Raw genomic sequence first — 13,284 nt, forward strand, 5'->3', positions numbered from 1 at the left:
TTCATTTCCTGTTTTTTTTTTATTACAATATCTACATATTTCTAGTCATTTGAAAATTTGGAACTTTACTGTTTTCATATTTAACAGAATTTTGTTAATATTTAATATTTTATATCCAAATGATTTTCTGTTGAGGACAGCAATTTTACAATCAACCATTCCAAGTACTCAAAGAAATTCTATACTCAATTTGCATGAGTGTGTATTTGGTTCATCCCTTTCCTACCTTCTTGGTCCTTTTATTGGAAGTGGTCAATGGTCGAACCCAGATTTGTTAAACGGTTTATCTCAACAGAGTTCATACATAAGCCAAAAAAAATCAGACATTTATCTCATCTGCTTCCTGATGTGATCAATTTCTTATTGAGAGATATCTGAGCATCAATCTGCCATTTTACCATTTAACTCAATTCATAGGAGATGGAGTATTCCTCTGGCTTGTCTCTCCCTCTCTTTCCCGTTTGTGTTTATGCTTGTGTTTATTTTTCTTCTTTTTCTTTTTATGTAAAGCGTCTTTAGAAGCTGAATGGGCGAGTTCTGGTTTTAGCTCTCGGTCTGTAAGAGCTGGAAATGATACCCTTTCTGAATCACCTGTGTAGAAAAAATAATCACTATTTAATATACTGCTTGGTGACTTCAATACCTGTGGAGTACACTTGGATAGTTTTGCATTTGTGCCTTCCATACCTGTGCACTTGGATAGTTTTGCCTTTGTGCCTTCCATACCTGTGGAGTGCACTTAGATAGTTTTGCCTTTGTGCCTTCCATACCCATGGAGTACACTTGGGTAGTTTTGCATTTGTGCATTCCATACCCGTGGAGTACACTTGGGTAGTTTTGCCTTTGTGCCTTCCATACCCATGGAATACACTTGGATAGTTCTTTATATATTGGAAGACCTCTAAATCCCCCTCTCCCTTCCCCAGAACACAGCATTGTAAATAAAATTACTTTATGTGCCTACAACTAATGACCATTTAATTAATCCTTGCACTCTTACCTATAACTGGTGATAGGTCTAAATCCTGTTTAATGGAACCACCTGGAGTTGGTGGAGAAACAATATCCGATATGTTACAGCCAGGTGTTGGAGGACGAACTTCATCATCGTGTTCATCCATATCATCATGGTGACTAAGTATATCAATGTGCAAATGTTCTTGCTTCATCTGTTTAGAGGGAACATCCTAAAAGAAACACATAATAGTATTTTATTCTTTTATTTTCAATGAAATAAACTGAGATGTTACACAGGGGGCATGGACCGAATCATTAGTCTATGACCCATATCATCCCAGACTACGCACATATACAGAACATTAAATTTAAGAACTATAAAACTATTTACAGTAAAGTAAAGGCGAGTCCCGTATTCATTTTGAACAGGGTAATGAGCTGTTAGGAACTCATTGTACTAAGCCTTGGCATTGCAGCAAATTGGGATAAAATGTACCTTCATTTCGGCAGAGCTTCCGCTGGATGACGATTCCTTCCTGAATGATGGCTCTTTCTTGAAAGCAGGTGAATGGCTGTCAGACTTCCTTTTGCGTGTATCACTGGACACAGAGTCTACATGCTCCTGAAAAACATTTAAACTGCTATTAAACATTTACTTACAGGAAGGGAGGTGGTATTTATATTTATTAACTCAAAAATCCTATAACATTTCTGTTTTGTGTATTTTCTTTACTGCATAAAAACAATTTAAGCTTGCTTTTTTTAAAACAAACTTTCTAAAATTATAAATATCCCATACCTATCAATTTGTTTACTTACTGTCTGATGAATAATTGGGTCTTCTTTAACAACTGAAGGATTCAGTAATGCTCTTTTCTCTCTTAAATTCAGAACCATTCCTAGTTCAGGAATTGGAAGGAAAGATGGTCTGTTACGACCAAAAAGAGTGTAATAGAAGTCCACTGCATCGCATCTTAACCGAGAATCATGTGATGTACCAGAACTAAGAAGAAAACAGAATATAAAATAAGAAATGCAACCAATCAATGGCTGAGCAGATACGACAATGAAGCCACAGTGGCAGATCCAGGATTTTGAAATAGGGGTGGGGTTGCAGGACCTAAATGTAGTGCTGAACTTAATTTGATGTCCAATCATTTGCATTACAATTTGTGAAATTTAGAGGGGGACCGGGCCGGCTGAGCCCCCATTGAATCTGCCCCAGAGTTGGTAGAGAGAGAATCTTTCCATAGTTCTTCTCATAGGGACTTTCAACAATAGATCCAGAGAGTACAGTATCAAATTGGTTTCAATTTTACATGTGCAAATATGATGGATGATGAAAATCATGGAATCAATGAAGACCATGTTCTAAGCTAAGCACATATTGGGGTAGGGTGTGGGTGATGGGGGCTTAGGGTTAGTGGGAGGGGGTGGTTAGCTGAAGGAAGAAAGGAAGAGGGAACTGAGGGTTATGTCTCTCTTTAAATGATACATACTTCATCAGTGCCCAGATTCTTTCTACAAGTGCTTCATTGCATAAAGGTGAGGTACTCTTGTGTTTGAATGGTGGGTTCTTGATCAGCATCCTTAAAACTTTATGTCTGAAATTGATTAAACATGATTATTGCATGAAACAATTGTAACACTTAACAGGGCATGGATGCCCACCCTCATGAGTGCAAAGGCTTAGTTCAAGCATTACATCTTCATATACATCATACAATAAGCTGTACTCAATGGGAAACCATTATTGTTACACGAAAAATAAATTATTGTTCAGTCATGTGATATTCTTTAATAAAGAAGATGTATAATAATTACCTAACATATGGTACTGGGTCTTGCTCGACAATGTCCAATAACCATGAAAATACATCAGCACCGTAATTATTTACACCTTCAACTAAAAAAAACAGTAAAAATTTTAATGTTATTCACTTATATCTAATTTTTGTATAAATATTATTAATCTACTATCTGTAACTATCAGAAACCTGGAATACATAAAATAACATAATATTATTATTTTCCAGTTTTATTTATTTTTATTTTTGGGAGAAAGTTGGTCAGCACAATGTAGGTTGACATTCTATGTGCATAATGTCTTATAAAATCGAACCAACTTTCCCAATCGGACCATTTCATTTTCATTTCTTTATTCGACAACAAGCGGTCCAGGGGTTGCGACAGCAACAGAGCGCCATAACACATTTGTGTCCGCAACCATCTTTCCCAATCTGACCATCTTTCCAAACCGGACAATCTTTGGGAAAGTTAATCTACACAGTTTAGCCCAGCAGACTATTGTAATTTGCTTAAACAGCCAAGGCTTGACAATGGCACTAACCTTTAACATAGTCGACTAATGCCTTCAATGCGGCAACTCGTACATCTAAGAAGTGTCCATACTGCGCGTATGTTTGAAACAGGGTTGAGTCACTGGGTATGTGACCATTCTTCTGCAGCATCCGAATGGAATTAAGACAACTGATGGTGATTGTGTGATGATAACATGGCAGCATCTTCTCTAGGTTCAAACATCTGGTTACTTCTTCTAGAACCAACTGTGGATGAATGAAATAATAGATGCCTAGCCTTGTAACGTTTCTCAGTAGGCTTAATCATGCTTAAAATGCATTCTTTATTTTTTTTTCATACGCATCTAACAGCGAGTACAAACTTGTCAATTACAGGATGGATAAACTATTTTATAATTTATCGTGCTTATAAACCAAGTCTCATTTGAGGCTTAGGGAGTGGAATTGAATTAAGACGTGAATTACAACCCTAGCACTAGCTCAGGATTGAACCACCAAGCTACAGCTCCACTACGTACACCATTTCTGGTTCGCGTACGTTGATCGCATCACATTTGTATGTAGCACAAGGGCATACAGTACTATTCACAAGAACACCAAATGCCCATTTAAAATATCTAAAGGTAATACATTTATGAAATGGTCAAATTATGTATATAGAAAACTATATGCAAGATTAGGTTCTTTACAGCTTTTCGTTATTGCCAAATACGGTGAATGTTGTTACACTATTTTTCTATAGAAAAATGTCAATATATAGACATTTTGATTTTAAATTTTCAGATGTTTAAAAAAAAAAGTTGAAATAAGTGTGTACCTTAGTTTCAGGAGAAAGATGCTCTACACTTGTAGTAACCATAGCAACAGCTGGGGTTATTGTTTCTGTTAATGCATTAATTAATGATGCGATGTAATAATTGTCTGAATACTATAAAAAAAAGATATTAAACATTAAAAAAATTGTTTTGTCAGAGAATCAAAACTATAATGTATACAGAAACAAATCCAGAAATTTCATTAGGGATGTAGACATAAAAATATGCATAAATAATAAAACTAGTGTTAACAATACAGTAGAAAACCCATTAAGGGGATCCCTTTCGGGAATCAACAAAGTGTACCTTTAAAGAGTGTTCCCTGAATAGAGGTTGGTCATGGTCACTAAACATATATTGCCCCAATTTTTGGTGCATAGGAAATTGTTGTTTCATGAATAGAGGAGAATTGAATAACTTGTGTTTAATAGGTAGGATAAACAAAAATGGCAGATTAGAACAATGGGGTAGGGGGTGGAAGAGGGTAGGGGGTGGAAGAGGGTAGGGGGTGGAAGAGGGTAGGGGGGTGGAAGAGGGTAAGGGTGGTGGCGTGAGAGAGATATTTAATAATACTTACTCTGTTTGTCCTGTTGTCATTGTACTTAATAAGATCTGTGAGAAAACTAAGCGTTTCTTTTGGGCATACACGATGGGAATCCCGTATGTAGGCTAATGACATCGGTAAAGCCTGCAAAAAAGCAGTAAAACTGAATGTCTTTACAAAGTTGCTTAATCTATAATATTTTATTACGTACATTTTGTTTATATTTAAGCTGGATGTTGGTTCTCACAAAAATGTCGGAATAAGAATAAATTTAATTGATGAAGAGAAAAACAAATTAATTACTAATACTAAATACATTGATCTTACCTTTTGTAAGAAATAGTCTTGAAAATTTGAGAAATCATTTTGTTTGACAATCCGCCTGCAATTATAGGCTCCGAAAAGGTCATAGAATATTTCCATAAGTGCTGAGCTACCATTGAATGATGCAAACAGCTCATTGGCTACCTGAATAACAGAAGTTGGGGCAAAACATGGTTAATTGAAGTAAGTATTTATATGCCATGATCAAATATCTAGTATATTATACAATTTGGCAACACATTTGATTATTTTGTAAACCCGTCAGCCATTGTACCAAATTCATACAGTTTTTGAACCGCAAGAAATAATTGTTTTCCCCGAAAAACCCAATTATTGTTCGAGTGAGTGGACGAGCAGGTTAGACAGTGGAACCGTATTACATAGACATAACATCAGCAGGGGGTTCGAGGCTCACTCACTCCATGGTTCTTGTGGTAGACTACAGTATAAACTGTAGGTCCAGTGTACACATCTGGGTTATGTGCACTTTAAAGAACCCAGTATATCTTTTGAGATGAGTAGGAGCTTAGCCCGTGTACTAGTTCACACACAGCCACTGTCACAAACTCATCATAGTACAATACACAGGGCGCTCTGGGAGAACAGTTATTGACTGAAGAGGCCACCCAGAATAAATAATAATAATAATAATAATCCATAAGCTTGCCTTTGACAATTCCTCAGCAGCCTTCACTCTAACCTTGTAAAAGGCTGTCTTATCTTTGATCATACCTCCCAATGTCTGAATAGTCTCCGTACTTGGGAATTGCCGTAGAGCTTTGATGGCCTACATAATAAAAATTGAATGGATACATAAGAAACAGAAATTTAATATTGCTGTCATCATATATTTAACAGGTTTTTGTCATATCACCAAAAGTTAAGCAGTGTTTGGCCCAGTATTGGATGGAAGGCCATCTGGGAATATCAGAAGCTGTACGATGTTGAACTGCATCCACGAAGGCTGTGTGGGAATTAGTCAGTCCCAGGCTAACATCTTATAATATACATACGTTAAATATGTAGTCAAAGGCTGTTGTGCAGACGTATGAGAGAATGGCGTCCCAGTGAATTATTAGTCTATACATATTTCTGACATAAAAGAAGAATACAGACTAGTTAAAAAAAAAATAGATAGGGCATATAGTACCACTGCACCATGATACAACTTAGTTACAGAATTCTACTATAGACAAGTACAGAACAAACCTCTAACTGTGCAGCAATATCTCTTTCAAATTTTAGTTGGTACTGCCATTGAAAATCAGGCTGGTCAAAGGTCACCTGACGCAGTAAGGTCATCTCAGTGTCGATCCTGATCCATAGTACAGGTGAATCAGCACTGTCAGAAGATAAAGATAATATACATTATTAGGTAAAAAGAACATTTCAGCTGTAACGTTTGACTCAATTAGGATTTTCTACAATTGTTAAAAATAATGATTTCACTTATAAAAAAAAACAAAAAAAATATTTTTTGAGAGGGCAATATATTGTTTATGTTTGACTTACTCCATTGCACCTAAATCCATGTCTACTTCTTCCCCATTTAACAATGGAATTTTCTTCTTTTTATGCCTGAAAAAAATTCATAAAAAGTCTTATAACTTACAATAAAATATATTTTATACACTTTGTATTTATGTGTAATCAAATAATTGTAGTTAATTTTCTGTATTCGTGACATTAAAGCACTCTTCTTACAAGCAGGCCTGAAAAATGCCAGTGTCGATACTTGCATCGTTACTGGCATATAAGTATTCATAGCACTTAAAATATTTCTAGTAAAATTACTAGGTGTTAAGCAGGTCTGGCTGATGCTAAGACCTATTCTAAGATAAAACCATTACTGCAGTATATTACAAGAACACAGTTCTGTGAGAAAGAGGTGTGAGAGACGTAACAATAGCAAAACAGAAACAGTAATAATAGCTACCTTCTACTTTTTGAGTGGCAAGTAATTTCACCTTTGACCAGATTCTCTTCCACTTGGAGAGTGTGTTCAAATGATCCATCCAGCTCTTGTATTGTCACTTTTAATGGACCCTGAATAACATGAACAAAATCACATACTACTGTATATAAATCTTCATTTCAAAACCTTCTTTAGTGTTCAAATTTGGGCATGTTTGCGCAGCCAAAACAAAATTGTTGGTTAATTTTTTAATCAATAAAGTGCGCATGATCAGTTATTACCAAACAACCAGGTGGCCAATCATATCCCAACAATTTGTCCTTTAGGTCAAAGGTTAAAAATTATCGCATTTATCTGATAATTTTTAATAATAAATATATAATTTTGATTTGAATGAGATAATTATCTATTCATTTTTCTTGAGCGGATTTGGTTAAACCCCATTTCCCATATCGATTAATTTTTGGTCTTTCCTTGCCCCTTTTATAATTGTCTTCTTTGTATTGTATATGGCAGAAAATTTAATAAAAAATAATAATAATAATTTTAGCCGTGGAAGCAGTCTTAGCAGTCTTTTTGCAGTAATTTCATGTTACTTTCAATTTCAAGTGGCTCATTTGCAGAAAGTTGATCCTCTTGTTTTTTGCCATTAAATTTTATTTTAAAGTTATACAATCAAATTTTGCAGTCATACAACAACAACTGTAAACAAAATAAGTGTGTTTATTATAATCAATCCACATACCACATATTTAAAAACGCCTTTTCTGCTTGGATCTTGTCGTATTTCCAGTTCTACAATGTTGCGTTTACGATTAAAAATAAAGTTGCCATGGAAACGTACTATTCCACCTTGTGTAACCCATTGCTCAATAAAAGAAGTCAGATCTTTGCCAGACACATTTGACAATGCTTTAAGAAACTAAAGATTTATATAATGAAAAGGTAAAAAATGCATATATATAATGATTTAGTATGAATTGTATTTGTACTCAAAAATGAGAAGAAGTCATGATATGATTTTTGCTTGTGTATCTGCTGCCTCTGTTAATAGTAATAATAATTAATAATGGTGAAGAAAATAATGATGAAAATGGAACTATGAAAAAAAAAAAGAATATAACTTTACCCCTGGAGTTGAGAGAAGTAAGTTGTACCAGGCATTGGCTAAGAAAAACTTCTGTTGTGCAGCAGCTGTGGCCAGAGACAGCAACTTGTTAAAAACCTGGTAGACAAAATAGGAGAATGTAATGGTAAAGCCTTGTCTATACTATCAAACTTAACATAAAGTTTGATAGTCAAACTTAACATAAAGTTTGATAGTATAGAAAGAGCTTCAGAACAAATACTGATCATTTAATATTTGATTGATATTACCTGTAACAAAAGTTCTGGGCCAATTCTCAGCTCTATGAGACGCAATACCAAATGTGATTTGTTAGCCAGCATCTTGGCATACTTCCAAGACACGGTGTGTGAATGATTGCGTGGAAAGTGCAAATGACTCGCTGAATCACCTTTGTTTGGGGTCAGTGGCTCAGGACAGAGAGTTAAGCCTCCAATGTCCTGCTCATATACACACAAGTCTGTCAATTCCTAAAATAATAGACAATTATCAATAATAATCTGATGCATCATTGGATTTTTATATATGACCTCTAGTTTTCTATAGCTTTAACTAGGATAGGAGGTGGTCAATTCTTTAGACCAAACTGGCGCTCCTTGCAGTTTGAACCTAGGTTATCGACAAGGGTACATACTTGAGGTTGGGTGCTGGCCTAACTTTTGCTTTTTGCTTAATTATCTATCACTTGTTTTCATTGTTCATTGTTGTAATTTGTATTTTATAAAAATAATAACCATACAATTGTTTAATCAATAGTCATTTTAATCTAATAGATTATAAATACCTTATAAATAATACTTCTATATTCATTCATGCCAAACACCTTCTTGAGGTAGAGTCCAGTTAAATATTTTGAGATTCCTTTGACGAGCCAAGCATCATTCCAGGACTGCATGTTGATAAAGCATGTGAAGAACTGCTCAGCTAGTGCCTGCGTAAGAATTGTACGCGTTTCAAATGTCTGGTCGATGACACGTCGCGTGTGAAGGAGGTTTGTGCTACAATACAAATAGAGAGCAATGATAAATAATAATTACCATAAATACATCATACTAAGGCTACATTTACACTGAGCCCAGATTTCAACATTTAGAAAGAGCTGTTAGGCCTCCAAAACATGGCAACCTCTTTCAAGATAAATAAATGATTAACTCTAAAAAGATTATTAAAAAAATGTAGATAACAATAAATATAAAAGAGCAGTTAAATATATATTAAATGAACTAACTTGAAAATGGTCATGGTTGAGTAGGTATCGGCCTGAACAAACGCTTCGTCCACAAACACTTGCTTATAACATGAGAATGGATAGCGCGAACTTAGATTCTCTTCAAAAAACTCAAAAACCTGAAAGTAATTAACCATGTATTTTCAATATTTCACTCGAAGGCTGCAAACAAGATACTGCATTAGGCTCTGTCTACACTATCAAACTATTTTGACAAAAAAGGTGTGATATGTCCAAATATGGCAGTGATATGCCCAATTATGGTAGTTATGTGATATCATCATGTCCATATATGGGCACATGGTAGTGATATGCCCAAATATGGTATATGGGCACATCACATTTTTTTGTCACCTAAATAATGAAGACAGAGTTTAACAAACTGAATCGAATTCAATTGCTCTGGTCATCATGTATTTGACACAAAAGCAGTATTCTCAATGCATACCACATATGTACCACAAAGTTAAAAACACATAACAAGCTAAATTGACTGTAAACAAGTGCTTACTTCATGAATGAAGTCTGTGGAATGCTCAAGTATTGGTTTGAGTTGAGGCAGGCAGAAGTGGGTCACCTCAGGCATATATGGATCAACCAGTATCTCAAAAGGTCTAGAAAAAAAGTTATTGGAAACAATTTGGCTGACATGTGGTACAAGATCAAATCACTGGGTCACCCAGTAACCAAAGCTTCCAATAAATAAACTAACAATAATATGCAATTGCTAACAGCCATGACTTATTTAGTTTTGTGCACTTTGGTGGAAAAACATGAAGAAGAAAAAAATTAAATTACCCAACAGCAACTGCTATGTTTGGTGCTGCAGTCGGTATGGTCAATATATAATGAAATGTTTTCTTGCGCATGTCTGGTGTGTAAACCGTTTCATACAAATCACCGCAGGATACTGCCACCATCGAAGCATCAACTGTGAATTCGAGTTTCCAAGTGCAGGGTTCGGAGTAGGAATCGATGCACGGAAACCAGAGACGTGATGAATGTTCATAAGCGTATGTGAACAGATGGGCTCCACGCTGAAAAAATTATTCATTCATCAGTGGAAAATTACTTCCATTTATTGTAATTTGCATATAAAATATACATAGAAATTATGTTTGCTTTGAGATATACAAAAACAGATAAATGAAAAACTAACAAAAATAATTACAAAGTTTCACATCACTCTCATACAGTATACTGACAAGCATTCAGTGCCCGAATGGTAGTTGGATAAAAATGCTAACAATCATATTGAAATAAAATACAAATAAATACACTTACTTCTTCCATGGTGCCATCCGTTTCTGGTACCACAAAATGAAGACCACCTTGAGGTCGTTCAAGCGAAAACTCAATGCTAACACGCAGAGGTTTTTGTTCTACAAATTAAGAAAATGCAGATTTTAAAAATGTATGCATACCAATTTCTGAGCAAAGAAAACACTTAAAATATAAAATCATATTACAAATGATTAAAATTAGAAAATTAATTCCAATATGTGGTCATTTGAATTATCCCCATAAAATTTGCTTTATTGAGAGAAAACAAATCGGCAGGATTTGAACCCTGCTCATGGCATTTGAAGACAAGTACCTAACCATCAAACCGTAATTTAAAACTCATACAAACCTGATAGAAGGTGAGAAGCACTGTGTGGTATCTTGATCGTCAACTCGCCATTATTCTTGTCCGTGTCAACTGAACTCACAGCATCATAATGGCATCCAGAAAAGAAGTTTAAATTACGTCTGTAAATAAGAATAAAAGAAGTTTAATTTTCCGAAAAGAAGTGTGATGTGCTCAAATATGGTAGCGATATTCCCAAATATGGTAGTGATATGACATCATCATGTCCATATATGGGCACATCACATTTTTTTGGTCACATAAAGTTTGATAGTGTAGACAAGGTTTTACTGGTTGTGCATTTTTTCGCATCCCAGGAAAAAATAGACTATGCATAGTACTAATTGCTGAAAAAAACAAAAACACAAGGAACTGGAATTTGGTACAGAAAGTGATCTGGATAAAAAAATCATGGAATTTCTCCAGCCACCACACATTGTGAAGCATAGCTTTAGACATTTTTTATATTATTTACATACTTAAACTTACTGTCTTGAGTCTGACTGACAAATCTCTAATGTTGGATCATTGTACATAAATGATGCTTCCCAATAATCATTTATGCATACTCTATAAACACCTATTGACTACGGTTAAGGATCCAAACAAAATAATACATTAAAACAAACCACAAGTCAAAACCCGACTAAGAAATACCGGAATGGTGTCCGGCGGGGGATAGTTTATTACCATTAGTTAAGGTCCTATGTAAAGCACCTAGAGGGGTCAGTGATCCATTAGGCGCTATATAAATACTGTTTATTACCTCCGCCAAGGAGGTTATGTTTTCACCCCTGTGTGTTTGTGTGTGTGTTTGTGTGTGTGTTTGTGAACAGCCTGGAGGCCACAGTTTTTATCCGATTCTAACCAAATTTGGACACAATGATCTATGCCCAAAAAGCTCGGACGAGTTCGAATTTGAGGGGGAAAGGTCATAGGTCAAGGTCACAACTAACAAAAAACTATTTTACTGCCTAGAGACCACAGTTTTGATCCGATTCTCACCAAACTTAGCCACAATGATCAATGACACATCATATAATTGTGGTTAAATTTTGAAGGGTCAGGGTCAAAGATCAAGGTCCACAAAAAACAAACAAAAAAGAAATAAAAAAATAATAAAAAAAAAAAAAACCCTCAGTGGGGCTTGAACCAACGATCTCAACTGTGAGAGGCTGGATACATAACCATTACACCACACTGTCATCCACAACTTTGTAGTGTGCAGTTAACATATTTAGACTTAGACCTAATAAAAAAAAATGTTTAAAAAAAAATATTCAGGGGGCATTTTATGTAGGGGAATTTTACAGTAGGCGGAGGTTTGTACTCTCGGAGTACCCTCTAGTTATTATTCTTAACAAAGTTTTTTATTTACAACTTTATAAGTCAAAGGATACGACATTGTTTACTGTTGATTTTAATCTTGTTCAGACCAGGTTTTAGCGGAACTATATGTAGCTCTGTATATCCCTGAAAAAAATATATACTTGTAAAAAATTTTTCTTTTCATTTCATGTAATTTTCATTCAAGTAATAATTAACAATTTCAATACAAAGTCAAAGTTAACAAAAGCAAGACCAAAACAGTATTGTGAGTAACTAATTATATGTAAAAATAATTATCTCATTTAAATAAAGAATGTAAAAAAATAACTTACTATTATTGATTTCCTCTGAAAGTTGAAACCAGTCACACACAAAATCTGGTGACTTGTGCAGATAAAAAACAAAAGAATTTGAATATAGGCATATATATATTTAAATTGATTAAAATATTGAAAATAAAACTGCAATTCTGTACAGTCCACTGATTCATATTAGAATATGAAATGAAGATTACAATAAATTAATAAATTAATTATCGCTGGCGTTTAATTATTATAAATAATTTATAAATTAAAGTGCTGACGGTTAAATCATATTATCAAAACAAACAGAAAATCATATAGGACTATATGACTTTTATATAAGAATTAGAATATAATGTCTAACATAGGCCGTGGCTAGCCTAGGCCTACAATACCCAATTAGATTCATTCTCACGCGGACATACCCCCCTGTTTCAACAATTTACTGCAGCTGTATTTTATCAACATGTAGGCCTAGCTTATTTGTTACCGAAATTCTACAATAAATGCAATATTATACACAAAAAAATAACTTATAATCTAAAATCTCTTGGAGAATCAAATCTATCAAATTTCTTGCTACTTTTCGACATGGTTGGTGTAAAAACTACAATAACTTCAGATGGTTCGAAAACCTATGTTTTTTTTTACTTTTTGTCAACTGTTTTGAAAGAATAGCGCCACCTACCGCTTATTTAAACTATAGCCTCATCAAAGACGTTTTAAAACAGATCGATTGTGATCGCCTACTTTTTACATTTGAAGTGCGCCCTTCACGTCTGGATAAAATATT

The 13,284-nt window shown here is 34.6% G+C and overlaps 1 protein-coding gene across 1 annotated transcript; it reads right to left on the reverse strand.

The window, feature by feature from the left end:
• Positions 1-10: 10 nt before the first annotated feature.
• LOC140063272 (transcription initiation factor TFIID subunit 2-like) lies at positions 11-13,114 on the reverse strand. Its single transcript, XM_072109810.1, has 27 exons — positions 13,028-13,114; positions 12,522-12,575; positions 12,261-12,333; positions 11,350-11,440; positions 10,864-10,982; positions 10,515-10,612; positions 10,029-10,267; positions 9,742-9,844; positions 9,231-9,349; positions 8,787-9,000; positions 8,254-8,472; positions 8,006-8,101; positions 7,622-7,798; positions 6,898-7,007; positions 6,474-6,539; positions 6,171-6,303; positions 5,629-5,748; positions 4,965-5,105; positions 4,671-4,781; positions 4,096-4,206; positions 3,308-3,524; positions 2,782-2,863; positions 2,457-2,561; positions 1,777-1,960; positions 1,454-1,579; positions 1,001-1,187; positions 11-591 (listed from the first exon to the last, which is right to left on the reverse strand). Exons 1-27 carry the CDS (start codon positions 13,082-13,084, stop codon positions 407-409), a joined length of 3,537 nt encoding a protein of 1,178 aa, XP_071965911.1. The 5' UTR covers positions 13,085-13,114; the 3' UTR covers positions 11-406.
• Positions 13,115-13,284: the final 170 nt, after the last annotated feature.

The sequence above is a fragment of the Antedon mediterranea genome, chromosome 11 (genome assembly GCF_964355755.1).
Source record: "Antedon mediterranea chromosome 11, ecAntMedi1.1, whole genome shotgun sequence".
Lineage (NCBI taxonomy): Eukaryota > Metazoa > Echinodermata > Crinoidea > Comatulida > Antedonidae > Antedon > Antedon mediterranea.

What these genes read in the sequence shown, in the direction of transcription:
- LOC140063272 (XM_072109810.1), bottom strand. Translation starts at nt 13,084, where the DNA reads ATGTCGAAAAGTAGCAAGAAATTTGATAGATTTGATTCTCCAAGAGAT. An exon ending in ATGACAACAGGACAAACAGA is followed by an intron (nt 4,207 to 4,670) that starts GTAAGTATTATT and finishes TTTTTTTTATAG; the next exon opens with TATTCAGACAATTATTACAT. An exon ending in ATCTTTCTCCTGAAACTAAG is followed by an intron (nt 3,525 to 4,095) that starts GTACACACTTAT and finishes ATTCATCCACAG; the next exon opens with TTGGTTCTAGAAGAAGTAAC.